Here is a 26,822-nt window from a genome sequence, read left to right as displayed (position 1 = left end):
AGGAAGAGCGACACACGTTTGGAAAAATTAATTTATATTCCTTTATATTTTTTTTTCTCCATCGCAGTCACAACATTACAATGTAATAAAATGGTAAATATATAAAATCAAACTCAATACTGACGCATATACATTTCTGTATCGTGTTCAAAACCAAATGAACTGTACATGTTTTCATTTATATCTGTTTTACATCATTTAAAATCTGTCATAATTTCTATGTAGTCATCTGTATTATTGTAAATCTTTGTCTCTTCACAGATAAATAGACTTTATTTTCAGGAGGTATTGTAACAAAAATAACACATTTCCTAATGCTGGCCACCTAGAGCCATTGAAAATATCATTCAACTCTTCCCCAGAATGCTTTTACACTATCATAGACACAGAATACACAGACAAACCAGAGATACACCACGTGTCTTCTCGTTTCTCTCCCGTCTCGTTTGTGGTTGGTCTGAGATATTTGGTGTGAGTTTGGGAAATCCATCCCCAAAAACCAGAAGATTCCTGAATGGTGTGTTTATGAGCTGACGCAGGAGTGGTTTGAACACGGTTAATGACGGCAGCCATCATTTCTACAGTGAAGTCAGGAGATGTTGGCCAGACAGCTCAGGTGTGAAATCAGGTAATTGTTGGATGTTTTTTATCACAGTCACCTGGGCTACATGGCTTTGGTGTCATTGAGTTAGCTGGTGTTAGCTGGAAACTGAAGGAAACGGCTAATATGGTTCTTAAGTTTTGAATAAGTAAAACAAGGTATAGTGAATTTTAGAGTTTCTGGTTGACAAATTTTTGGTCAGAGCCAGGCTAGGTTTCATTCATAACTTCCTGCCTTTATGCTAAGCTAAAATTTGGAATTTGGGTGAAACATTTTGCCAATACTGTTACACTTATATCTAATGCAAACCTATGTATTTGCAATAAATGCCTGTTTAACCTTATTTTAAAGGAACCATTTTATATTTCGGAAAATTTATGTAACACTTTATGTCATTTTGGCTGGAAATTACTAAAGATAAAACACCACTCTTATGTATGCTGTATGCTAACATGAAGCTAAAGTCTAGAGATTCATTTAGCACAAAAACGGAAGCAGAAGAAACAGCCCAGCTCTGCCTTCAATTCTTTAAAAAAAAAAAAGGAAGCCAGTAGGTAATGTATCTTTTTGTTGTTTGTTTAATCCATACACAACCAGGTAAGTGGATTTTAATTTAAATGTTATAAGCAGCAACTTCGAAACAACTTCTTGGTCTCTTTGCCGTCTTTTGCCAGAGCTAGTGAACTAGTTAGCTAACAGGGAAAACAGCTAGCCTTGCTTAGTCCAACATTTTAGGTCTTATTTAAAAAAAAAAATTCTAGAACCAGCACATCTAAATTTTTAACCAAATAATACTTTGTGACTTTATTTTATTATTTTAATTCATACAAAACCAAATATGTGTTCTTTTTTCTCATAACGTGTCACTTTTATGTCTCTGCTTGTTACTATCTTTGGCTAGACCAGGCTAAATCGCTAATTAGCCGTTAGCATATAGAGCGAAAACAGCTAGCTTGGCTCCCTAGTTATTTTTTAAAAAGTGTGCAAACCAGCACTTCTAAATTTTAACCATTTAATAGTTTATCCCCCCTTTTTTAGGTTAGCCCATACACAACTAGATATGTGAACATTTTTTTCATATATCCATAACGTCATGTTTAGAGTATGCTATCTAGCTAATTAGTCATTAGCATAACAACACGAAGTAGGTCAAATAGCTAACCTATAGGTCTACATTTTAACAGAGTAATACTTTATCTTTTTTACTTAATTTAGTCTATACACAACCTGATATGTGACATTTTTTTAAGAAGCAGAAGTTGATTTGGCTCTTTGCTAGTTGCGATCTTTTGACAAAGCTACCTAGCAAGCTAATTAGCTGTTTCCCTCTGCTCCCATCTTTCATGCGAGCTGAAACTAAATACTTAGCCACTGGGCACAAAATGTACAGTTTTAAATTGACATTTTTGCAAAATCAGAAAATGCTAATGGTTAAATTATATTGTCTTCAATAATCATACACTTGTGGAGGACTTCATTGCAGAGAGATTAAAAAGCAATGTCTTTAGCGACACAATAAACAAATTACTTCTCATTTTGTTTAATTTGGACTCTTTTAGAAAGAAACTGAGCCAAAGCATGACTATAGCTGTCTGGCAAATCAGCTCCAAAAACTTCATCCCGTCTACAGATCTAATATCAGTATGCTTACACTCATGACAACACGATGGCACAGATTCCTACGAAAACACAGTTTCCAGTCGAGCTGTATTTTTCTTCTCTCATTTTACATTCTGGATATTTATAAAGAACATTTACTATCATTACATTTGAAAGAGCCATCTAAGCAAACCCATGGAACATAGATCCAACTGAGGACGATTACCAGAAAAAGGTATTTACAATCAAAATGCAAACCACGAGAAAATAAAAGCTACTTTTGCACATCAAATTTGCTAGAGCTACTTTTTTTTCCAAGCTGAAGAACACAGTAGAAAAGCATGACCCCGACAAAATAAAAGCTCATGGTACATCTTATAGATACATCCATTTTAGGGTTTAGTTTGACCCTGCCCTGTGCTTGTAGAATCCAAACCTGAGTCAAACCACTGAAATCCTTTCCGCTTATTTTCTGATTAAATCTGAGTATTTGTGCCAAAACAAGCGAAAACCCCCTTCGGTTCCAAAAGGAAAGAATTGTCGTTGGACTCAGATCTGGTAGAAACTGGTCTGAGATCAGAAACAGCTTAGCGTCTGGCCTCAAGTCCCACAAAACCATGATGAGTAATGATACTTTCACAGCTCTGGACCAAGCAAGTAAAACTTTGGCTGAAAAAAAAGCATATGAAGCATTAGTGACACGTACTTGCACTCGCACATACACGTACATCATACACAGCCTTACCACAGGCCTCATATGCTTTGCAGACCCTGATAGTGGAACATTTATGTATTTATCCAAAGAAAAAATAACTTTCTGGTTTAAATTTTCACAATAAGATGCACATTCCTCAGTCGGGAGGCTGCATTCATCCCAGTTATTCCCAAGGTGAAGGTACATTACACAAGTTTTCCCCTCCTGACCAATTTGAACCCATCAAAGGACAATCTTGACAGAGAAATATAAAACAAGTCCATAAAAAGTGACCAAATTATCATAAACAAATGCAAAAAGCTTAAAAAATGTAAACAAATGGTACATCACATTGTGGTTTCATCTTTTTCGTCACTTCTTCTTTGCAAACTACCAAAAAAAGAGGCAAAAATAACACTAAAATACATGAGAATAGCGATGTGCTATTTTTTGTAAAGGTTATCTAAGCCCAGAACCTTCTTGCCTGTAAGCTTGCATAGCTGTGGATGCCATACACTGACTGGAATTTAATTTCATACAGAGTGGGGCCTGGCTAAGGCTCTGGTTTTCTGGGTGGAAAAACAACAAAAAAAAGCTTTTATTTTGTGGCAGTGCAGACTCAACTGTAGACCCAGTGTGGATGAGTTTTTGACTGCTGGGTGAAGATACCTGCACTTTGATTATGAGGTCGTAGTCGAGTCTGAATGCTACAAACTTGTGTAAAAAAAAAAAAAAAAGGAGCTGTATTATTTGGTTGTGTCCGACCTGATTTGGCTGTAATAAACCTGATCTCTGATTGGCTGTAGCTCTGGGTGCAAAAGGAGGCCGTGGTTTGGGGTTAAAGGATCAGAGGTCAGTGCTCGGGGGGAGAAAGAAATCTAGCGGGGACAGCTGCTCTGAAGCTCAAAAATAAATCTCCCTTTAACAACCCAGAAGCACAAGCTGTGACTCTCCAAACCTGTTCGTTTGTGCCCTCAAATCTAGAACATTCATGCAAGGAATTCACGAGCACAATCTGTGAAACGAACAAGAAATGCCTGACTGTGTTCTCGACATGGCACATATTCATTTTTTAGGATGACGTGCTAACACAGTATGCTGTTCTCCTTTGATTTCTGACACCATGCTTAATGTACAGTGCATGTCTGGATTAGAGCACACATAAAAAGTGGCTCCACCCTCGTACGTTCTCGGTTATCTTCAGGCGAGCGGATAAGGCATTGTAGCTTTTATGTGTCGCTCGTTTTTTTTTCACAGAGACAGAATTGTTGCTGTTTTAACCCTCCTGTTGTCCTCATTTACGGGCACCAAAAAATACAGTTTCCTTGTCTGAAAAAAATCCAGCAAAAAAATTCCCCAAATTTCTGAAAATTTTGCAAAACCATAAGGAAGAAAATTCCAATAATTCCTTAAAAGTTTCCCTTGAAAGTTTTATTGTCAAAAACAAACCAAATTTGGCATTGACAATTCTTGTAAATATTTTCAAAAAATGAATAAAAATCTTCCAAAAAAATCCTAAAAATATCTAGTGATTACAGATATATGAGTAAAACTTCTAATATTTTCTTTAAGAACATTTTTAACATTTCTTTTTTCCACCAAAAAATGTTCAAAAATTTCCCAAAAATGTTGAAAATGTGGACATGAGAAGTTTGACTGTGAAAATCTATTTTTTTCCCCACATTTTCACACTTTAAAACGGGTCAATTTTGACCCGCAGGACAACACGAGGGTTAATGTGCACTCTGGGAAACCCAGAATTTGCGGTCTGAATGTCAGGTTTTCTAAACATATTTGGCTAAATTCTTCACTGGAACCACGACTATACAAAAACCATCCGACTTTACTCAATAGCACCATATGAATATTGTTCCCAAATTATAAAGGGGTAAGGGATTATTGGAGATTGGTGTGTGTGTTTGTGTGTGTGCAGTGAGGTAGGGGCACATCTCATGTTGTGACACTACTTTTCATTGTGTATTTATGAAGCATATCTCCCTGCTGCAGAGGAAAACCCTGTGTGTCTGTGTGTCTGTGTGTATATGTGTGTGTTGTGTGTACACTAAGCACATCTCCCTGCGTCGGAGACTTGCATAGCTTCTGCAGGACAGGAAGAGCAGTTGTCCATTTGGACGGAGCCTTTGGCACAGCCTTGGCCGACAACTGAAGGCAGTACTCAAGTTGCACCATAGAATTCAAAGAGACAATCTGCCCTTATTGCACCATAAGTACGTGTGTTTTCATATTTGCACCATATGAAGTGGGATTAGCAGCCGATTGACTCTGTAGCTTGAGAGTGTTGCACCATATGAATACCGATGCGGCTGCTTCTGTTGCGCGTCACTGATTCTATTCGCCAGTTTTGCAGCAAAAATGAACTGATTTGTCTTTTTTTTTTTTGTTGTTGATCGGCTTAGCACCACGGAAAAATAATGAAGGCTCACTTCTCGTTTTAACTTAAAGGGACACTTCAGCATTTCGAGTGTTAGTCTCCATTTTTTTTCTCCACATTATGATGATAAAAGCCTGCATCTCGTAGTTCTGATCAATTATTTTCTATCACATTTTGAACTACTAGACACAAATAAGCAGCTGTTGTTTCATTTTTAAGTGGGTACACAAGCAAAAAGGTTTGATACCACATACTAAAATTAGTTTCTAGAGCCAAACTTTGAAGATGACATCTTAAAATTGCATGTTTTGTCTCACCAATCATTCAAAATTTGAAGATCCACCAATTTGAAAGGCTGGAAATGGGGAATATTTGCTTGATTTGTTGTTTAACCCTCGTGTCGTCCTGTGGGTCAAATTGACCCGTTTTAAAGTTTGAAAATGTGGGAAAAAAAAATATTTTCACAGTGAAAACTTCCACATTTTCAACATTTTTGGGTAATTTTTGAACATTTTTTGGTGGGGAAAAAAAAGAAATGTTCAAAAAATATGTTTCTTCAAGAACATTCAGGAAAAAAATCTACCAAAATCCAGCGAATTTCGCTGGATTTTGGTTGATTTTTTTTTCTGAATGTTCTTAAAGAAAATTTTAGAAGTTTTACCAAATATGTGTAATCACTTTAGATATTTTTAGGATTTTTAGATATTTTTTACTCATTTTTTTGACAATGTTTATGAGAATTTTTTTGCCAAATTTAGGGGATTTTTTCCCTAAAACTTTTAAGGGAAAATTTCAAGGAATTATTGGAATTTTCTTCCTGAAAGTTTTGCAAATTTTCAGAAATTTGGGGAATTTTTTTGCTGAATTTTTGGATTTTTTCAGACAAGGAAACATTTGGTACCCATAAACGAAGACAACAGGAGGGTTAAATCAGTCAATCAATCAAATGCTGTCAACTTTGTGGTGTTTATGAGTTCTCACAAACACATGACGAGGAAAAAAAAGAAGAGACCAAAACTCCAAAATATGTTAAAGTGCCCCCTTTAGATTCTCCCTATGCGCTCTAACTATTTCACCTGCTCAGTCCTCTTGGACAGCAGCAGTGTTAAGAAGCGTGTGTGTTTGTGTTCATCTTTTCTAACTGCACTGTCTGAAATGGCTCACGGCCGGGTTTCACCTCCCTTCTCCACTGGAGGAAAGGTGTGGAGCGTTGGACGCTTTCCCCCAAACACCTTTTCAAACCTTCGATTTTGTTTCTACTCGCCACCACGCTGCGCGAAGGCAACCCTCCCGACAGCGTGTGATTACAGGAGATGCGACGTTCTCGCTGATGACTGATATCTCGGATCGTTTGTTGTCGCCTGCCAATGTAACAGCTTGGATTAGAGGAGATAAACAAGCGAAAAAAAATAAATAATGAGCCGTACATCACAGCTCAGCCGTGGGTGGCTTCGGAGGAGTTGATATTGGACGCGATGCCAGAGAGGACAAGTCATCGGGAGGGTTGTGACAATTGAAGTCAAACTGTTTCATATCGGTTTCAGTGGCAGCACCCTGTTAGCGTGGGACCAACATGATTAGGACATCACAGACAGAAAAATGATCAAAAATAGTTAGTCTTGCATTCATTGAAATTGGAGATTCCTCTTTTTTTTGTTGTTGTTGTCGAGCATTGTTAGCTGACAGCGTAAGTAGCGAGAAAACTTAACCTCACATTAGCCCTGTAAGCATAACAGGAAAAGATGGAGAACGGTTAGATCCTCAGAAAACAATGTGATAAGCATATACGGCCTTATGTCCCTTCCTGTGTTTATGATTATCATAAATACTGAAAACATCTGCTGGCATTTCTTCCACTAATACAGACTTTGATGGTTCATATTTTGGTTTCTTCTGTTTGTTTCTGAAGTTAGGAGCAGCTTTAATGTTTAGTGGGTTGATTTTCAAAAGTACACAAGCCTGGTAAGCATTTTTGAGGGATTGTTACATTAAGAAGTGTACATTTAGGAAATAGGAACTGTTCTAAGTTGAAATTTAGTACACTCTTTAGCATACAACATGCTTATTAAGACAAAATGAGCTGTTTTAGCTTTAGGTTAGCTTTGAAAACTCACCAGAAGCTCCTGTTTCCACTACTCAATCATTTTTGGGTCACGTTTGAACATTTTCACACTGCCTGGTGTTCAGCAGCAAACAATATATTATTTTAGTGCATCTGAATCCCATTTTAAGCAGCTACTAGACTAATTATTTTTTCCTCACTTGAGGGCTAATGCTGCTAGCAACATAATGTATGCAAATGTTAGTGTCCTTAAAGAAACAGTTGGACTTATTTGCTTTTTGAGAAGATATGCAATTATCTTTTACCTCTCAGATAAGTATGAAGCTACAGCCAAGAGACTGTTAGCCTCGATTAGCGCAAATCTGGAAGCAGGGACAAACCGTTAGCTTTCCAAAGGTTAAAAAATCTAAATTAGTAGACATTAATTCTGACTATCCCATCGGCAAGACTCCAGGCAGTCTCTGACACCTCAACGAAACTCAATAAACCACAGATTGACATTTTTCCCATTTCATATACGCACAGGACTAGTATCACCACAGGACCAGAGGTAATTTGTAACGATTGCAGAGGTTGTCTGCATTTTAATCCTGTGCAAATCTGCTATGTCCGTAACAAGTAAAATAGAAACTCCACCACAAATTACCTCCCGTATTTAGCTAAATACAATGAAATTGAGAAATATTTCGGCAGTATTTTGGATGCAAATCTTGGGATAATATCAGTAAATTTGCGTAATTTGAGTGTTGGCAGGGAGAATTATTTAACTTCTAACTTAGCTAGGTTAGTCGTTTCCACCTGCTTTCAGTTCTTAAGCTAAGCTAAGCTAATTGACTCCTGGCTCAAGCACAGAGATCTTCTCTTCTCTGGCAAGAAATAAACCTGCTTCCCAAAATGTCAGACTATTCTTTTAAGAGGTTTAAACTAAAAGTTTGGCTTCATTTTTTAATTTAAATCTATTATTATTCTATTATTATTCATTCTTGCGGTTTCTCCATCTTTCCCATCATGCTCCCCTGTTGACCTTGTTAAATGGCTCCAAATACTGATGTGTCCAACAGCTTTGTCCAACAACGACATAACGGCACATTAAAAAACAAATCCGTTCTGTACATAGAAAATATATACACTACCCTTTGACTAGACTAACGACAACATGTTCACAAACTCCTTTTATTAAAAGTGACGTTTGTTCTTTCTTTGTGTCACATCTTTTGATTCTACTGAAACCCGCGACGAGCGCAACATAAATGGCTTTGCGGCGGTCAAGGACTCTGGTGTGAAACGGCGCTCGTTTTTTTCTAATTTTTTTCAATTTTTCTTCACAGAGGAAGAGCGCGCATGAGTGAAATTATAAGAAATGAGACCCAGTGAAGAGCAATTAGAGGCGCTGGATAAAGAGACAGAAGGATCGAGAGAGGAGGAGATGGACTCGCGCTGAAGCAGCTTGTTGAGTCATGGCCATGGGACTCGCAGGTCGAAGGTACCTGCAAGAAATGTGTGTGTGTGTGACTGTGAGTGTGTGATAGATTGCTTTTGTGTTTGTGTGTGCTTATATTGAGTGCGACTTTGTGTCTAAATCTGAACATCCACGAATACATACATGTTTTTTATGGTGCTCGTGTGTGCTGTAGTGTGTTAACGTGTGTGTGTGTGTCAGAGTGAGGACTCGTACTGCAACAGTTCATACAGCAGGGGTCCGTCACGGTAGCGGATGCCCACAGCAGCCGGCGTTATGTACTGCAGGATGTTTATAGTCCTCCGCAGGCGCCTGTCTACGTAGTGGGCGTCCCACGCTGGGTAACGCTTCCTGGGCATGTCGATCTTTATGAGCGGTCCCTCGGGCTTGGCGGTGGGGGGCACGGACCTCACCTGGAAGACGGGAAGACACGTCTCGGCCACATCCTCTTCCGTCTGGGACTTGGCCATGTGGGCCGGGGTGGGCGGGGCAGTGGGCGGGGCTGACGGGGGCAGGGGGAGGCCCCAGAGGAGCTGGGCGCAGCAGGACGAGGCGGGGCTTGGCTGGAGGTGGGCGGTGGCGGGGTGCAGGAAGCCGTAGTACAGCAGCATGACCAGGACGCCGCCGGCGAACGTCAGGTAGACACTGCACAGTGCTGGGACAGCGTAGGAGTCGGTCAACACTGGGTCCCTGTAGGCGTACCTGCAGGATGGTGGCAACACAATGGTTAAAGACAAGCTTGTGTACTTATAGTAGCATACAGTACAGCATTTATAGTGAAATATTCCACCATGTAACAAGTAGGGATACACTGATTACCAGCCTGGCCAATTATTGTGGCCGATATTTGGCATTTTTCTGGTTATTATTGCGCCAAGGAACAGTGGAGTTATGTGACGATCAGCATACGTTTGTCTGTCTGTTAGCAACATTACTCAAAAACGGACTAACGGATTTGATTGAAATTTTCAGGGAAGGTCAGAAATGACACAAGTGCCAACTGATTAGATTTTGGCAGTGATGCGGCTTCTAGTCTGGATCCACGGACTTGTTAAAGATTTCTGTATCATTGCGAGATAGCTGCATGGTGTCACTGTAACTATGACAGCAAGTGAACACTACATCAGCTGCCTGCTGACGGTCACATGATTGCGATCCTGCTACAAATCAAACATTGCAGACTTATCAGGACTTAACTGTCAGAAATGATACAAAGAACAATTAATTAAATTGTGGGGGTGTTTCCGAGTCACATGCATAACACGCCTGTGCTCAGCGCAAGGTCATTTTGTTTGTGGGTACATCTGTATTAAATGGACGCATTCTATGGTAGCATGATTTCTGCCACAAATTTTTTCAAGATTTCAGCCATTGGAAATGATACGGCTGAGTGGAGTACTGTGCTCTCTGAGTGCTTTTTTGTTGCTATCTGTGTTTTTCTTGACCGATTATTGCTCCATTAAATGTGCTATTTCAGGTGTGATGCAGCCTCCTCTCTCTATTTGTAGTCTTTAGTCTCAGAAATGTCTCTCAAGCAGCAAAAACTGAACAGAGAAACACAAACCGTTGCCAAAAACCAGGAAATCAGGTACTCTCACAGTGGCTAAGGCTATGCTAACGGCTAGCGTCTAAATTAGAAGGCAGCCACAGATTAAACTGAAACAGAGTCTGGAAAACAATAATTAATAATGCTTTAAGATATGACCCTTAGTGAAAAATAAAAGTGACAGAAGAGTGAAAGATTAAGAAAACAGAAGAACAGCAGATATAACCGCAGGAGACAAACTGATCAATCTCAGTTGATCCCACATAAACAGAGGAGATCATCCTAATTTAATCACTCCTATTTCTGTTTTACATATTCAGTTAAAGTCACCCTTAGTAATGAATAAATCTCACTATGAATGATAATTTCTCTGCTATCACATGCTGTTAAAATGTTACATCAAATGTACTTTGGCTCAAAATATCAGTGTCAGCAACAGACAATAATTGGCCTCGGTATCGGCCCTGGAAAACCGCTTTCAGTCGATCCCTAATAACAAGTATATTAACGCCCTGTTTCTTTTTCTGGACTTGTTGCTGCCTCCTACACACATTTGAACATGCAGTTTTAAAGGATAAGGGTAAAGGCCTCTACATTTTTATTACTGTTGAACAATTCCATGAAAAGACCAAAATCAATAACATGTTGTTCCGTCTCTCCATGCCCTGCCTGTAGCGCTCTGCACCAAGCCTTCCTACTGCCTTTCTCAAACGGGACTGAAGCAAGCATTTGTCGGGGACTATTTAGTTAATGCACGTTTATTCCTCTAGTGAATATTTATGGCATCTGCATGGTGTGTGTGGGTTTGGAAAAACAATGGAGCTCTGTGGCACAGAGGAAGAAGAAACAGTATGTCAGGCTTTACCTACTGATAAGACCAGATTAATATTTGGTCCGTGTTTTTGATAATTAGAAAAATGTCAGCACACTTTCTCAGGGAAGCTGGCTCCCTTGCGGCATTCAAATCTGTTTGTTCTTACTGTTGATGAGAGTTGGATTTAGATTGTAATACTGTCGCTTTAGTGTATTTCAGATTCAGCCAGCTGGCTCACGATTGCAGCCTTATTCGCACACTTCTTTGACCTGCCGTGTCGATGTTTTAACCTTTTCCAACTCCAACCTCACTAATTAGCCCATTTTGAGCATCAGTGGTGGACTTTAACTAAATACTATTGTACTTTTCACTGTTCTACATTTATCTGACAGCTTTTGTTGCTTTATAAATTAAGATTCTGAGCACCAAACATATGAAGAACCTATAAAATATGATGTCTTGTTATACATTAAGCTGCCCTAAGGTTTACACAAGTTCAGCTGAAATGATTGGTTGATTATTTAATTCACTGGCAACTATTTTGATCATCATTTAGAGCCCATGTGATGGCATTTCTCACTATTTACTAAAGTTTCACAAACCAAACAATCAGTTAAATTCTGGGGAAATAGTCACGAGACTAATCTGTAATGAAAGTAGGGAGCATTTATCTGTATTGACTTTGACGTTTAATCCCTTTAGTAAATTTTCATGGTCATACTTACATAAGTTTTGCAACGCAGAAGACTTTTAAAGTACGATATTAGCAATTTTACTTAACCCTCCTGTTGTCTTCATTTACAGGCACCAAAAAAATATTGTTTCCTTATCTGAAAAAATCCAAAAATTCAGCAAAATAATTCCCCAAATTTCTGAAAATTTGCAAAACTTTCAGGAAGAAAATTCCAATAATTCCTTAAAAGTTTCCCTGATTAGTTTTATTTTATTTTATTTTTTTTAAATCCCCCAATTTGGGAAGAAAATTCTTGTAAATATTTTCAAGAAATGAGTAAAAATCTTGCAAAAAAATCTTAAAAATATCTAAAGTGAGTACATATATATCAGTAAAACTTCTAATTTTCTCTTAAGAACATTCACATAAAAATCAACCAAAATCCAGCGAATTTCGCTGGATTTTGGTTGATTTTTATGTGAATGTTCTTAAGAAACTTTTTTAACATTTCTTTTTTCCACCAAAAAATGTTCAAAGATTTCCCAAAAATGTTGAAAATGTGGACATCAGAAGTTTCACTGTGAAAATATATATTTTTCCCCACATTTTCAAACTTTACACCGGGTCAATTTTGACCCGCAGGATGACACGAGGGTTAAATAAAGAACCTGAGTCCATTTATACCTTGGTGAAGATTCTCTGAATCTCTGCTGTACATTTTCACAAACCTACTTCTTACAACTTTGGTCTTGAGACCTAATTTATTCATCTCATTATGTTCCTAATGTTACATTCAGGTTGAACTTGCTGTAGTGTAACCATTGGACTTGTATTTCTCTTCTTTTTTTCTGTCTTCTGCTTTAATTGCACACAAAACCACGCAAAGAGAGCATCCTCTCTTGTGTTTTCTTCTATTTTCATCTTCATATGCCGAGTTTTTTTTCTGTGTTTTCTTTCTTCTTCCAAACAGAAAGCCCGCTGAGACATCATCACCATCTTTTACTACAGGCCCATGTAGCCAAGATTTCTTCTGTGATATTACATCAGTTGCATCCAGGATGTAAGAAAATGCAAATGACGGCTGCCGCATTCTTGGATTCACTCACCACAGGCCGGTGAGGATGGTGTTCTCGGCCAACACCACTGTGTAGTACGCCACCATCCTGTAGCGCGTCCGGCCCTCCTTCACGTTAAACCAGCAGAAGATGTAGACGATGCCGACCACCATGTTGAAGAGCACCTCCTCCCACTTGGACATGCAGAAGTCGGTGCCGCCGTGCACCACCCAGAAGGCCATGGCGCACCAGTGGAGCACCACGAAGATGCCGAAGTAGATGTGGAAGAGGGAGGCGAAGAGGGCCAGCGAGAGGACGCGGGACGAGATGGTGAAGAGGCGCCAGAAGAGGTGCAGCAGCGCCCCGCGGTAACTCATGCTGCGCTGGTCGTCACGAGAGTCTCGCAGCAGCTTGTGGTAGGAGGCCAGAACCCAGGCGAGGGAGAGGAGGGAGGCCAGGGAGGAGATGCCTGCAGGGGAGAGACACAGAGGAGGGTTACGAAAGAAGATTTTAGACACATCAGAACAAGGTAGAATCGTGTTTTCAAGGTTCGTGAAGTATATTAACACTTTATTATGACTCACTGGGGGTGTTTTGTGTAATGATGCGTCTCCTTAAATAAGAGTTAGTGTGTGACATGACAGTAACATTTGGTAATGATGCGTAATGCTCTCAAATGTAAAGTTATTTTTAATGTCCCAGCTGCTGTGTGCGTACACCCCCCACGGACTAGTCACATATTTGCATTAAAGTAAGAAGGTGCCCCAAAACTGCGGAGTGATCGGGATGAATAACACCAAGTGGGTGGCCGCCTAGATGATACATTGCCTGGATGAATAAGGGAGAGGAGGGTGAGGGAGTTTGGCTAGCACATCCCCCGAATGTTTCATGATTGTGCTTTTTCTTCTCGGATTACCTGACCAAAAAATTAAATAAATAAAAAAATGGTGTGAGAATCCAGAAGCAGCACCATCTGCAGCCACACATCACTGAGCACAATGTGCGGAAATTGCTAATTACTGTTTGTGCAGCTGCTGATTTGTATGTGCTTTGTTGGTAACATGAAAACACGGTATTATGGTGGTAAATGTTCATGCAGAGCTGATCTGTGTGGATTTTGCAGACAGCACCGTGTGGCCCGAGCTCCACCTACACTGCAGCGTCTCAGCTCGGTTCTCCTGGATCATGATGCAGAGCTGCAGGACCAGCTGAGGCGCCGACTCCAGGAAGGTCTCCAGCAGTCGCAGCATGTTGACGTCTGCGTACTCGAACATCATGGCCCAGTACCACCGCCGCTGGTGCTCCTTCTGCCGACGCGACATGACGCCCAGGTACAGCGTCCTGATGTACCTGCAGGAGGTTCAGAGGTACAAACACACAGTCTTCAGTCTCATTCCTGTTTTCACTCAAGGTTTTTCCTTTAGTTACATACTTCATGGGTATCTAGCAATGTCAAACATTTAGTAAAATGTGCCAAAAATGCTGCAAATTTCTTTGTAATTTTCAGCATTCATGTAAAAGACATGTTTTGTTTTCAAACGTTCCTTAAACGACAGATGTTAGAACCCGGTCACTATTTTATTGTATTTACTGCAGAGGCATTAATTCAAATCCTGAATGGACTAGATGTTAGTTTCTTGCCACAAAACACAGCAATAACAAATCATCAGATGCTTAAATCATATCAGAGAAAAGATAAGTTTTGATTTAAGCAAAAACTTGGTTTTTAAAAAAGCTGACTTTTCAGAATAAGACAGATCTACTGGTTCTGGCTGCAGAAATGAAAGGATTTCATGCTCAGTTGTGTTTTTGATATAGGATTATAACCTAAATATCTTTAGATTTGGTATGTTGGTTGGATAAAAAAGCACCTTTAATCGGTCATCACTGCAAAAGTGTAGTGGCTATATTCACTATTTTATATGATTTATTGACCTGCTAATGACGCCAAGATCAGTTTGTTTGCTTTGAAACTCCATGCCTGCTGAACTTTTAAAACTTTTCTCATCGTGAAATCTTTTGGAACTCTCTGATTTATGTCTTTATTTATAACTTTCTTACTCAGATAGATTTGATTGTGTTCGTTGTCATGTTTGTACTTACCCGTACTCAAATTCCTCTGCCCTGTTCTCATTTTATCTGCCGCGTCTGGCGAGGTTTCTTCGACAGAACAACCACTTGACTAATCACGAAAAATAATCAGCAGATGATGCAATTATGAATAAAAAAATAGCAATCTACTGCAAATAGCAGAGTGACAGATCCCGAGAGGAAAAACAGCTTGCTTGTTGAGACATTGGTGACTAAAACAACATCCAAATTTGGAGCATGTGAATCGTGCAGCGTTTATTTCACCATTTAAGACTCATCTGTTCATGTTAAGCAATATAAGGGCAAGACGGGTTTTCAAAAAAGTCTGTTAAAATGCTTGATTAGTGCAACATGAAGATCTCAATAAAACCAGCTTTAAACGTTCTCCGTTTTAGGTCCAGAGAACTCTTGTTATTAGTGACACCGGTGAGCGTTCCTCTGCCAAAAACTGATCAGGATCAATTATAATTATGTCTTGCTGTATTACATTACCTGCTCTGTGCCCTAGATTATAACTAATCCAGTTGTTCTCCGACTGAAATAGCTTTAAAAGATCAATTCAGCTCATATAATGCAGTTTTCCACTGACTGTAGCTCCTACTGTGTGACTAAAACATTATTTAGGCATTAAAATGACTTGATTTCATTCATGAGGGCTACATTTTAGGGATTATAGCCCTTAGAATAATTTAAAAAGAGAGAATTTCTTCCCTTTCTACAGAAAACCCATCTGTCAATCATATTAATTACAGAGTAAATGAGGACTAAACATCAGAAACAATATTCTGGGTCACAATTTTGTTTACAAGAAATGTTCAGAAACACCCAGTTTTCCTGTTACCACGGATGTAAAGTTCTGTGCATTTCATTTAGATAAAAGCAGCTATTCAAATGGGGTAATACAGCTTTAACAAGAAGAGCACAGTCAGTTTTTTTTGGCACATCATGTTGATCGATGAGGTTCGTCTATAAACTATAGACTAGATTTGACTGTCCAGCTCTGGCACAGCAGTAAAAAAAAATGTGATATTAGTCTGGCTATGCAAAACCGCTAGTATGTTTTCACTAATGTTCTGGTTTTTCCCTGTCTTTGTGAATTGAACGCCCTGCCAGTGTTGACCCGAGTTTTCCTGTTTGTCCAGACCAGCTTCTCTAGATTAAATTATTGTGCTTAGGTGAAGCTTGTGTGGTGCTTTCAGTCAGTCGCTTGTTTGTAAGCTAACACTTTCACACACCAGTCTAACTTTCTCAGAAGTGGTGGCATTTGTCTTCATCTGAACAACATTTGCAGCCAATTCTCTTATTCATTTCACATCGTTTGGTTACAGTTTGATTTTTCAACAAAATCCCATGTGAATGCAGCACAGTCAGCAGCAGACCTTCTTCCTAACAGCACCAAAAGTAAATCTGCCACTAATTTAAATTGATTTCTCATTTTCCACCCCCTCTTTTGCCTAATTTGACAAATAAAAGTAGTTAATTTCCAAAAACTGTAACCTGGTAATTTAGAAATCACAGTTTGCCTAGCAGATCGGCTTCGTTTCCATCGTCAACAGTTTGCAGCACATGTAGCAGAGTAGCGTTTTGCAGCAGAGCAGACGGTGGTGCCAAGTCAAGCGGAAGAATATCAGCTGATAAATCAATAGTGCAGTTTTCCACTCCCAAACAAAAAAAAAAAAAAACTGGTGTCAGCATCTCCCCCAAACATCCAGCACTGGATCGAGCTTGAATCTGAACATCTAAACTATGAACCAACAGCCATGACGAGAAGTTGATCTATACATACTGAGCTCATCTCTGTCTCTGGGAAAGTACAGCTGATGTGGGTGGACGTAGGCAGCGAGTTCAATTAAAATGCCTTAGGTCACTCGCTGAGCGTGTGTGCGCAGCCATGTATGCACATGAGCGCAAATGCACTCTAATGATCCCCCTCCCGCATCACAGCTGTACGTGCTGCATGTGCTTCTTCATCATAAATGGCTGTGTGTGTACGACTATTACAGCCCATATGGTCTGAAACATACCAGCTTAATTCACACACCATAAATAATGCACCATGAGGAGGAAAACGCTCCCATGTGCACACACGCCACTCGTACACGGATACTGCTGCTTCATTTAAATCTGCATTCACGGTTGCTTTAAAATGAGGCACAGACCCCAAAATGCTGCGTGTCCTTGACTCAAGATCAATGAAGGATAAACAAACCGCCGTCATTTGTTTGGCTTTTTTTTAAAAATCCGTAAACAGGAAGTCGTGTCTTTAACATTCACGCCAAGGGTCGAGGTTTTTGCTGTGCGGGTGCGACGGCCACTTGACATGGAAGGATGTGGTTTCAAACCATATGTGCCGAATACAGTAGATCTTCCACCCCACCCTACCCCCACCACTCTCACTTTTCTTCTTCCCTTTGGCTCTCTTTCCTCTCCCCTCCCCCCGTTTTTTTTTTTGCCACTTTGTGTACATCCTCACCCCTCCTTCCGCTCTCCAGCTCCAAGCTTTCTGTCTCAATCAGGCCGTACCATTTCCTCAGCTACAACTACCCCCTTCTCCTTCTTCCTCCTCCTTCTCCTGCTCCTCCAGGTGGGAGAGTCCATTCTGCAGGCCAAGGGGTGTGATTACTGGGAAGAGGTGGAGAGGAGGGGGATGGATGGAGGTAGAAGAAGAAGGTTTGTGTGCAAGGAGGGGGTTGTTTTTAACCCTACAACCGAAGCAGAGGAGCTGAGTAGCACAGCGGGATGCAAACACACAAGCACACACATCACTTTGTACATCTCGCTGCCCACCCAGAGGCAAGTGGACACCATTAAGGAGTCTTCAGAGTGAACACCGTCCTTGTATAGAGGAGGCTGGAGACAATCTAGCACACTCCTGCTACTACTACGACCGCTTTCCAACGCTTTATACATTTGTATGAATCGAGAAAAAAGTGTGTGTGCAGCAGAAAGAGGGGGCATGTGTGTGTGTGTGTGTGTAGTCTTTTAGCGCTACAATTAGCACCTAATCTTGTCCAACTGTGCATATACATGTGTGTGTGTGTAATAGGGAGAGAGAGGGAGATAAACAGTGAGTGTGTTGCCAGAAGCGCAGATGCTTTTCCTCTTTGTACTCTCCATGCATGCTGACACTCACGGGAAGAGCCGTGACACCGTTTTTCCACTGGTCTCACACACACACACACACACACACACACACACACACACACACACACACACACATTTACACACACATTTACACAAACGTGCGCACAGAAACAAGCCTGACTTCTGTGTTCTCCAGCTGAAGTGAGGAACCCTGAGTGAGACGCTCTCCGTGGTGCTGAATCCACATCCAGCACCACGGAGAGCGCTTCAGTCACACACTGGATGTGTTTTATTTCATCTTCGGGTAAAATCAGAGGTTTCCTGTAAAGTGTGTCAAGGCTCAGTCTGAATTAGTGCACTTGTGGACAGTAGTGTCCACACTTACTTGCAGCCCTCTCAGCCTTGTGTGCTGCTCCTTTTCAGTCTGAGCTACTGAATTAACTTTTCATGAGATGACCCGAAAATTTAAAAAAGTTCAGTGAGTTTGTCTGTGGGAGGACTGTGTCTCTTTTAATATCTGTCTGTCATTCCCAGATAGTAACTCAAGCGCAGGAGAGGTTACAGAGAGCCTTTAACTGTCACTGTGAGGCAAGATTTCCTCTCTTGTAGCTACATCAAGTAGACATCCCACTCTACCCATTAGCAGCAGTCAGTGTGTGTGACACCGTGTGAGAGAGAGAGAGAGTTGTGTGTTTGCAGGTACAGATCAGGTGTGTGTTGTTGTTTGTGTTGTGACCTCCTACCTCCACACTTGTCCCAGCTGGAGAATGTGTATAGTGGCCTGCCACAGCCAGATGGTGGCCAGCTGCAGGCGGTCCCTGCCGGGATACAAGCAGCCCAGAGCCACCGTGCCCCGCTTGGTCAGCCCCTCCACCTCCCCGAGCCCCCCGCCGGTGTAGTCCTGCACGAACCAGCGGAAACTCAGAATCTGGACCAGCACCGACGGCACCAGCACGAAAAAGAGAGTGAGGCCGAACCAGAGGTAGTCCTGTCTCTGGTAGTAGTCCACCGCCAGGAACAGGTCCGTGCCAACGTCCCAGAAGAAGACGAGGAGGGCGAGGATGATCCAGAGGCAGTCCAGCCACAGCTGCTCCCGGGGCGGGCAGTGAGTCTCCCGGATGCCGACCCCTCCGGCAGGCTGGCCCCCGCCGAGCAGAGAGCCGAGGCAGGCGGAGCGGCAGCCCCAGTAGCAAGCCGAGGAGCGGCAGCACTGACAGATGTGGATCGCGGCGGAGTCCAGAGGCTCCTCGGCGTCAACATCGTACAGCTGGGCGAAGCCGCCGCCACCGCACCCGACCCCGGCTTTGCCGCCGTCGGACTGCGCGGCCATGTTCCCCTTCCCGCTCCTGCCCTCCTGCGAAACGCACGACAACCGCACCGTGGTGCTTTCTCGCGGGGCGCGGATTCCACGTCACTTCCCAGATACCTGCTGTCCCCTTCCCTCTCGCGCCGCGGCGACTGCTGTGTCTCTTTCCCGCCCGGGGCGCGAGGAGCCATCAGAGCCGGCGGCCGCGCGACGGCGGCTCCCCTTCTTCCTCGTGCGGTCCGGACACCGCCACCGGGCGCTCGCGTGCAGCAGCAGCGGAATCCGTTCCCGTTGTGGTCCAGCAGCCCTGCATCATCCCGTCCTGCGCGCGCGGTCAACTAGGGCGACGGGAGGCTATGACGTAATGCATCTCCCGCTGTTCTTAAGACGTGTGTGTGTGTGTGTGAGTGTGTGTGTGTGTGTGTGTGTGTGTGTGTGTGTGTGTGTGTGTGTGTGTAAGGGAGGGGGGGGCTATAATGTGCACCCCCAAAAGTGACTCAAGCGCGTGCGTGCGTGTGCGCGCATCGGTCTCCACACTATTCTGTCTCCTCCTGTATCCTAAAACCCTCTGGAGGTCCCCCGACTCCTGCCTCCCTTGTCGCCCGCGCTCAGGCCGCAGCTACCCGGCATCCGCTTCCCTCCTCTTCCTTTCCGCAGCTCCAGCCCTCTGCAGCTCCTGCTTTCCCCCCACTCCTCCTTCACTTTCTCTCTCTCTCTCACTCCGCCCTCTACCGGATTCACCCCTGAAACCACATCTGCACACACCTACCGGAGGATGGGAGGGGGCTCGTGCTATACTGCACTGTAGCTCCAGCAACACGGTGATTGTTTTCCAGTGAAAACAGCCACTTTGCTCATTCTATAGGAGGAGGGGAAAAAAAAACACGGATTTTCACCATCTGCCTTTTGCTGCTCCATCAATCATCATCATTTCTGCATCCATCCCCTCTCTGAGTCTCGCCCTCCTTCACACTCTCCATGCATCCCTCCATCATCCCCTCCAGTGGGCTGCCTGCCCGGTGGCTCTGCCAGCCTAATCAGCCCTAACATATGTGTGTGTGTGTGTGTGTGTGACTGATCTCTGCCAGGCCAGCACACTTCAGCACATTTTCGTCTAAAATTACAAGCTGTATTTTTTTAAACAGTTATTGACTATATTCTTCATTATAGCACCACTCTATAGTAGAATGTAATATTTACTGTAAGAGGAGACATTCCAATGATACACTGTATTATAGTGCTGCCTCTGTAATCAATATTCACTTTAACTGTAGTTACATGTAGTTTACAGCATTTTCTTCTGCGGAAACCTATAAATGCTATTCTGAGTTGCACACATGCACCACAAATGTCAATCCCAGCAAACAGAAACCTACAGAAAACATTCAAAGAACATTTTCTGAAGGTTCTCTGAAGGTTCCTGTGTGCATCCTTAATATATATGATCTGCAATCTCAACCTACTAACTGTTTTTAACATTTTAAAATGCATATATCAATAGAGGATAAGTTGAGTTTCATGGATAGTTATCATTTATTCAAAGGCAGCAATGTGTGAAAAATGTACTGTGGTAAATACATCATAGAAACCAATAAAAAGGACTTAAATTTATGTTCAAAATAAACCCAGAAATGAGTCTGAACAGTGCTGCCTGAACATGCAATTTTTACGTAGCCTGCTCCTAACATCATTCTTGTTTGTGGCTCGCAAAAAAGTATCATATTTAACAGTATTTAGCCATATTTTTTGCTGCGTTTTACAGTAATTTACTACAGTGCAGCGAGACAGAGAGGCAAGAAACGTGAGGAGCTGGGATGGGCTCTGTGAGAGGAGAGGAGGGGGAATATAGAGGGACTATAGGAGAGCTGGAACGCTGAGGGCCGGATGGAGAATGAGAGAGGGATGGGTTTAGGAATTAGAGGAGGGATGAAAGCAGTGTGTGTGGAGAGCAAGATAAAGATAGAAGAGATGATTCGGGCCAGAGCAGTTTGAAAGGATGGAAAGACTGACGGGGAGAAAAAGGGGAAGAGAGGGGAAGATTAAGGAATTGTGGCAGGGATGAAAAGGGTGTGTCAGAGAGGAAAGGGAGGAAAAAAGGGGATGTTGTGGTGGGATGGAGCGACGGAAAAGAGAAAATGGGATTTAGTGTAAAAATTGGGGAAGGGAAAGCAGATAAGTGGCGAAGAAGGGGGAGATTTAGGGAGAAAGAAGTGAGGATAGGGGAGTAAATAAGGATTTTTTTTGGAGAATGTTGAGAAAAAATGAAGCACAAACTGAAGAATGCTGGTTATCATGTACAAATATTATATTAAAACCTGTGCACTGTTGTGAAGATATAGCCAGTGATGTCATTAAACTGAGCTGGAATGTGCAAACACACACCTAATTTATTTTTCCCTCCACACACACACACACACACACACACACACACACACACACACACACACACACACACACACACACACACACACACACACACACTGTAAAATATGCAAGCATGCACTGCATCTCTTTATCACACACTTTCTCAAAAGCACGTTCCTGCGCGAGCTCCTCTTGCACTTTCTCTCCCTTTCGCTGTCCACTGGAGATTAGCCGTTCTGTTGTCATGACAACCGTGGCTGTGCGGCTGAAGGACAGGGGGGGAGGGGGGTCGATGGGTTTTCGCTGTTCGCGCACGAGCGAGAAGACAATGAGAGCGAGCGACGGCAACACTCGAAAGCATTCAGCTGCAGACTGTTCTCCCCGACACCCGCACTTAAGGATAATTACATCCACGTCTCGGAGAAAGAGCAGCGACACGTGACTCGCGGGGACTTTAGAATATAAAGAAAGCATGAAATTCTGGAAGTTTTACGTGCAATGAATGACACACGCGCAGTCAAAGACAATCCGCTTCTCCCGAATCATACTCAGAGAGGCGTGCAGCTGCAGTCCCACACGAAACTATGCAATATTTATCCAAATGAATGCCATGAAAGGAGAAAACAAGCAGCAAAATCAGCACAGAGTCCCAAATGATCAAAAAAAGTGACCTTGTTCGGAGTTGATAGGAATCAGAATGAAAGTTTTAATCTCCTCGTGATTGAGGACAGAGTTAGATAAGGTGCAGACGTAATTTAAAAAGTTTTTCTGTTCACTGTTCAGGACGTCTCAGATATGCAGGAAGTCTTTAGAGGGAAAACAATGGGAAGTTAATTGGCAAACTTAAAAAACAGGAGGGTTTTACTATAAAGACGGCCACAAAGTTTCACAGATTGTTGGAAAAATACAATCAAAATACATGAAAAGCTGGGTTGTTATGGAGGATGACTGGTGAGAACTTCCAGCTTTTGAAAAGAGTCTGACAGTGGAGGAAAGAAGTAGTAATTCTGCGATGTGCACTAAACTGAGTGAATTATAAGTAAATGTCCTGCATTAAAATGTTCCTCAGGAAATACTACAATAACTTATGAAGCTCTGACTGCCTAAGTAACCGTATTCTCAAACATTTTTTTAACTTTTGTTCTGTCTTTTCAAAATGTTTTTCTCTGCCTCATGCTGTTCTGTTTTTTAAAGAGGGAGCACAGAAGCAGAAACAGATTTGTGTAGTTAATGTTTGTGTGGTTAAAGAGATGTTTTAGTGACCAGAGAAAGAAAATTCTATTGTGTTAAACAGAAAAGGAGACACTAAAGAAGAACTGGGTAAAAAAATAACTAAGATATCACCATGAAACTTTCCCAGTTGATTACATTCATAAATAGATTTATTTCTTGTGCGTTACAAGTTTCTGAAATGTTATGAATATGCAAATGAAGGCAAATTTAATGAAATCTGTGCTAATTTGCATAAGTTTCAAGAACAGAAAGGGGGTCTTGGATATCTCTTTAACCCTCGTGTCATCCTGCGGGTCAAAATTGACCTGTTTTAAAGTTTGAAAATGTGGGGGGAAAAAATAAAAATTTCACAGTGAAACTTCTGATGTCCACATTTTCAACATTTTTTGACATTTTTGAACATTTTTTGATGGAAAAAAGAAATGTTGAAAATGTTTCTTTGGAACATTCACAAAAAAATCAACCAAAATCCAGTGAATTTCGCTGGATTTTGGTTGATTTTTTTGTGAATTTTCTTCAAGAAAATATTAGAAGTTTCCCTGATATATATGTAATCACTTTAGATATTTTTAGGATTTTTTTGGAAGATTTTTACTCATTTTTTGAAAGATTTTTACTCATTTTTTGGAAAATTTTTACTAATTTTTAAAAAATATTTATAAGAATTTTCTTGCCAAATTGGGGGATTTTTTAAAAAAAATAAAACTAAGGGAAACTTTTAAGGAATTATTGGAATTTTCTTCCTGAAGGTTTTGCAAATTTTCAGAAATTTGGGGAATTTTTTTGCTGAATGTTTGGATTTTTTTCAGACGAGGAAACAATATTTTTTTCGTGTATTATATGTATATTATATATTATATGTATGTATGAAATATATGAAAAAAAAGCCTTTGACAAGACCTTCAGAATATAGATAGGAATAAAAGTGGAAAGTTTGGTGTCTGCAAGTGCTAGTGAAGTGGAAACTTTTGGCTAAAATTAGGAGAAAAATCACATTTTGAGAAACCAACCTAAAAACCCATGTAGTATAGTTTAAATCTGCATACAATGTGTATTTTGGATGTTTTCTTTCCATCAGACTAAAATTTTGGTAAGCAAAATGGCCTAAAATCTCAAAATTGACCAATTTTTTTTTTCCTGCAGTGTCTCAACTTAAACAGAGATAATATTGTCAGTACAGAACTTTTTTCTTCTCATCATTCTCTCCCATTGCTGATAAGACGTCACTTTAATCCTGTTAGTTTTGTCGGATCTGCTGAGGTGAGATTGCATCTTTAACATTCATGAATTTTGGTGAACTCACATAATTCCCATTTTAACTCCAACCACATGCAACCTGAGCAGAAGCCTAATCAGCCAGAATAACTCCTCTCAGTGTTTTACAATAATCTTCATTTCAGTATTGGATTGATACTGAAGATGCATCAACATCTAAGCAGTTTTTTAACGTTGCAGTGGATGGAGGCGTGGCAAATTATAACTACTGCTTTATGAACTCCTACATGGATAGAGAAATTGGTAACTCAGGAGGTCAGATAAAGCCAGTGGGGTAAAATGCACCATACTCCCCTCTGAAATGCAGATAAAGAACATGCTTACAGTGACATAAAATGGCCACGCTTTAGAGTAAAAATACCTTAAAATTATACCTGTAAGGACAATACTTGGGAAATGTGTCTGTGTGGCCTCTAAACACAAACCTGACTGTCATAGAAGGAAGGGGATCTTTGAAAAATGGAAGTAGCTAATGTGGGAATGCATTTTGTGCGTATGTGTGTGAGTTGTGGAAGCTAGCAGACTGAAGCTATAAAAAAGTCATTATGCAGCCAAAGTGGTGTCATTTTAGATTTGTTCAGTTCAGCTAGCAGAGGCAGTTTGGTCTCTTTTTCATTGGAAATTGATGTTCCTCCATTAGTGTAAGAATCCCGCTTTTATACTGTTATAATTTTAAAAATGAGATAAATAAGACATTTATAGTATCACATGTATAATGTATTGTGTTCTATTTTTAATACAATGCTGTCATTTTTTTGCAGCATCAAACAAATTGGTTTGAGCTCAAGTTCGTGACAATGTCAGACAGAAAATTACAGCAAAGCTAAAAACAAAATCTTCTCCTCGCCGCACCCTGAATGAGCCATTTTCTCTGCCCGAGTTTTATGACTAATAATGAGAGGAGCCACTTAAGTGTTGATGGCTTCCTTCCTCCTGTGGGAGCAGCGATTTGTCAAGAGCTAAGAACAATGCCGAGAATGAGTGGGATGGGGAGGAGATCCTGCAGCTTCTTCTCAATCGAAGGACCTTTCATGGTTTGCTGCCAAGGTCAGTGCAGCTTGCAGCAGGCTGGACGTAGAGGGGGTCAGCTCAGGAGGAATCTCTTATTTATGAGGTGCTGCTACAGGTTGAGAACACGTGCATGTCAAAGGCACAAGTAAACATAGTTGGGAAAAGAACAAACTAAGTAAAATCGGAAGAAACGAGTTGTTCTCACCAGCTGAGGCATGAACACAACAAGAGACTTTGTGCTTCAGCTCCTCCAACTGTATTATGTATAAATTCAGACATTGTTATCAGCTGGTCAACAAGTCTGCTGCTGCATCATTCAGTGAGAGAGGCGTGTTCGGTTTGTGGAAAAATGCAGCAGAGCGGCTTCGCTGCTCTGAGTCGTCACAGGCACAAAACAGGCATTTACATTTTAAAAAGCTGGTGAGATTTGTGAAAAATTCAAAACAAGGAAAAGCAGCGAGGATCGACTGGAATGCCGTTTTGTGCTGCAAACACAGAATAAAGAAGAAGAAAAATAGCAAAAAAAACTGTGATAATGTCCTGTGTCTGTGCCTCTTCACCATCTGTTTCCAGCTCTGTGGGAAAAAAAACGATTATCACTCAGGTTAATTAAAGAGTCTGATGTGATTGGCTGCTGAACTGTGTTTTTCCAGGGCTGAAAACAGAGCTGGTTTTGGTTGAACTGTCTGAAATAAAGCCCCTAAACTTACAGACCCTTTAAGGTCTGATTATTAAAATGAGATTTCATGTGAAATAAATGACGAAATGAAAGTTCAGATTAACAATTGAATGATTTTTTCACCTGCTAGGAGGGTCTCTGCTGGCCTTCTGCATCCCAGGACAGCAATCGGGCTTATTTGATTAAACACATATTTAAAGGGATATGCAGAAATACATCTGAACTGAAAAAGTTAACATCTCAGTGTAGCATTTTGACACAAGAACCATCTTGGAGGATGAAGCAGGACATAGATTAAGATTAATTTCACCATGTATGCTTAGAGTGTAAGGAAAGGTTTTACAGATGATGATTTTTTTAATTTCCAAAGGTAGCTAAAGACTTGAAAATCTAAGATTAGTCCATATGAAGGCACTCTTCTTGTGATATTCTCGACATTGTAAGTGGAAACTCACAAGTTGTGAGGTATTTGACAATGTTTTCAGAGATAGTGTAGATCATGGAAGTTAATTTTTAATGTGATGTAAAGATACTGTAATTTTAGTTGTATAGAGTTTTTCTTACTAACCTAATGTCTGAGGAAAATGTGCTTTGCATTTCCTACCCGCTCGTTAGTTAGCTAAATAATTATCCCCAGTGGCTTCTCAACACCGACAGTATCATCCATGTTGAATGCTCGTAGCAGCAATGTTTTCATGACTTACATCAAAGTTACCAATTGGACTCCAAACATTCGACTTCCTGTGTTGTGGTCACAAGCTCACAGACTCCTGTTTTCAATCCTTGAAGTTGTTTATTGTCATTTTTCCTCTAAGTGGAAGCATGATTTACAAAATGAACGTCATTCTGTTTTGAAAAAGACTTGAAACTATCAATGGAGACCA

General features: G+C 41.0%; 1 protein-coding gene across 1 annotated transcript; it reads right to left on the bottom strand.

The window, feature by feature from the left end:
• Window positions 1–27: 27 nt before the first annotated feature.
• On the bottom strand, window positions 28–20,008 carry xkr6a (XK, Kell blood group complex subunit-related family, member 6a). The gene is made up of 4 exons (XM_023261528.3): window positions 18,814–20,008; window positions 14,049–14,245; window positions 12,947–13,364; window positions 28–9,509 (listed from the first exon to the last, which is right to left on the bottom strand). The coding sequence occupies exons 1-4, from the start codon at window positions 19,398–19,400 to the stop codon at window positions 9,005–9,007; spliced, it is 1,707 nt and encodes a 568-aa protein (XP_023117296.1). The 5' UTR covers window positions 19,401–20,008; the 3' UTR covers window positions 28–9,004.
• Window positions 20,009–26,822: the final 6,814 nt, after the last annotated feature.

This window comes from Amphiprion ocellaris, chromosome 24 (genome assembly GCF_022539595.1).
Source record: "Amphiprion ocellaris isolate individual 3 ecotype Okinawa chromosome 24, ASM2253959v1, whole genome shotgun sequence".
Taxonomy (NCBI): Eukaryota; Metazoa; Chordata; class Actinopteri; family Pomacentridae; genus Amphiprion; species Amphiprion ocellaris.
Note: the sequence above shows the minus strand (reverse complement) of the source record. Positions and strands in the feature narration are given on the sequence as shown.

Coding starts and splice junctions, on each gene's coding strand:
- xkr6a (XM_023261528.3), bottom strand. CDS start 19,400: ATGGCCGCGCAGTCCGACGGCGGCAAAGCCGGGGTCGGGTGCGGTGGC. Junction 13,365..14,048: donor CCGAGCTGAGACGCTGCAGT/GTAGGTGGAGCT, acceptor TCTCCCCTGCAG/GCATCTCCTCCCTGGCCTCC. Junction 9,510..12,946: donor ACCATCCTCACCGGCCTGTG/GTGAGTGAATCC, acceptor ACCATCCTGCAG/GTACGCCTACAGGGACCCAG.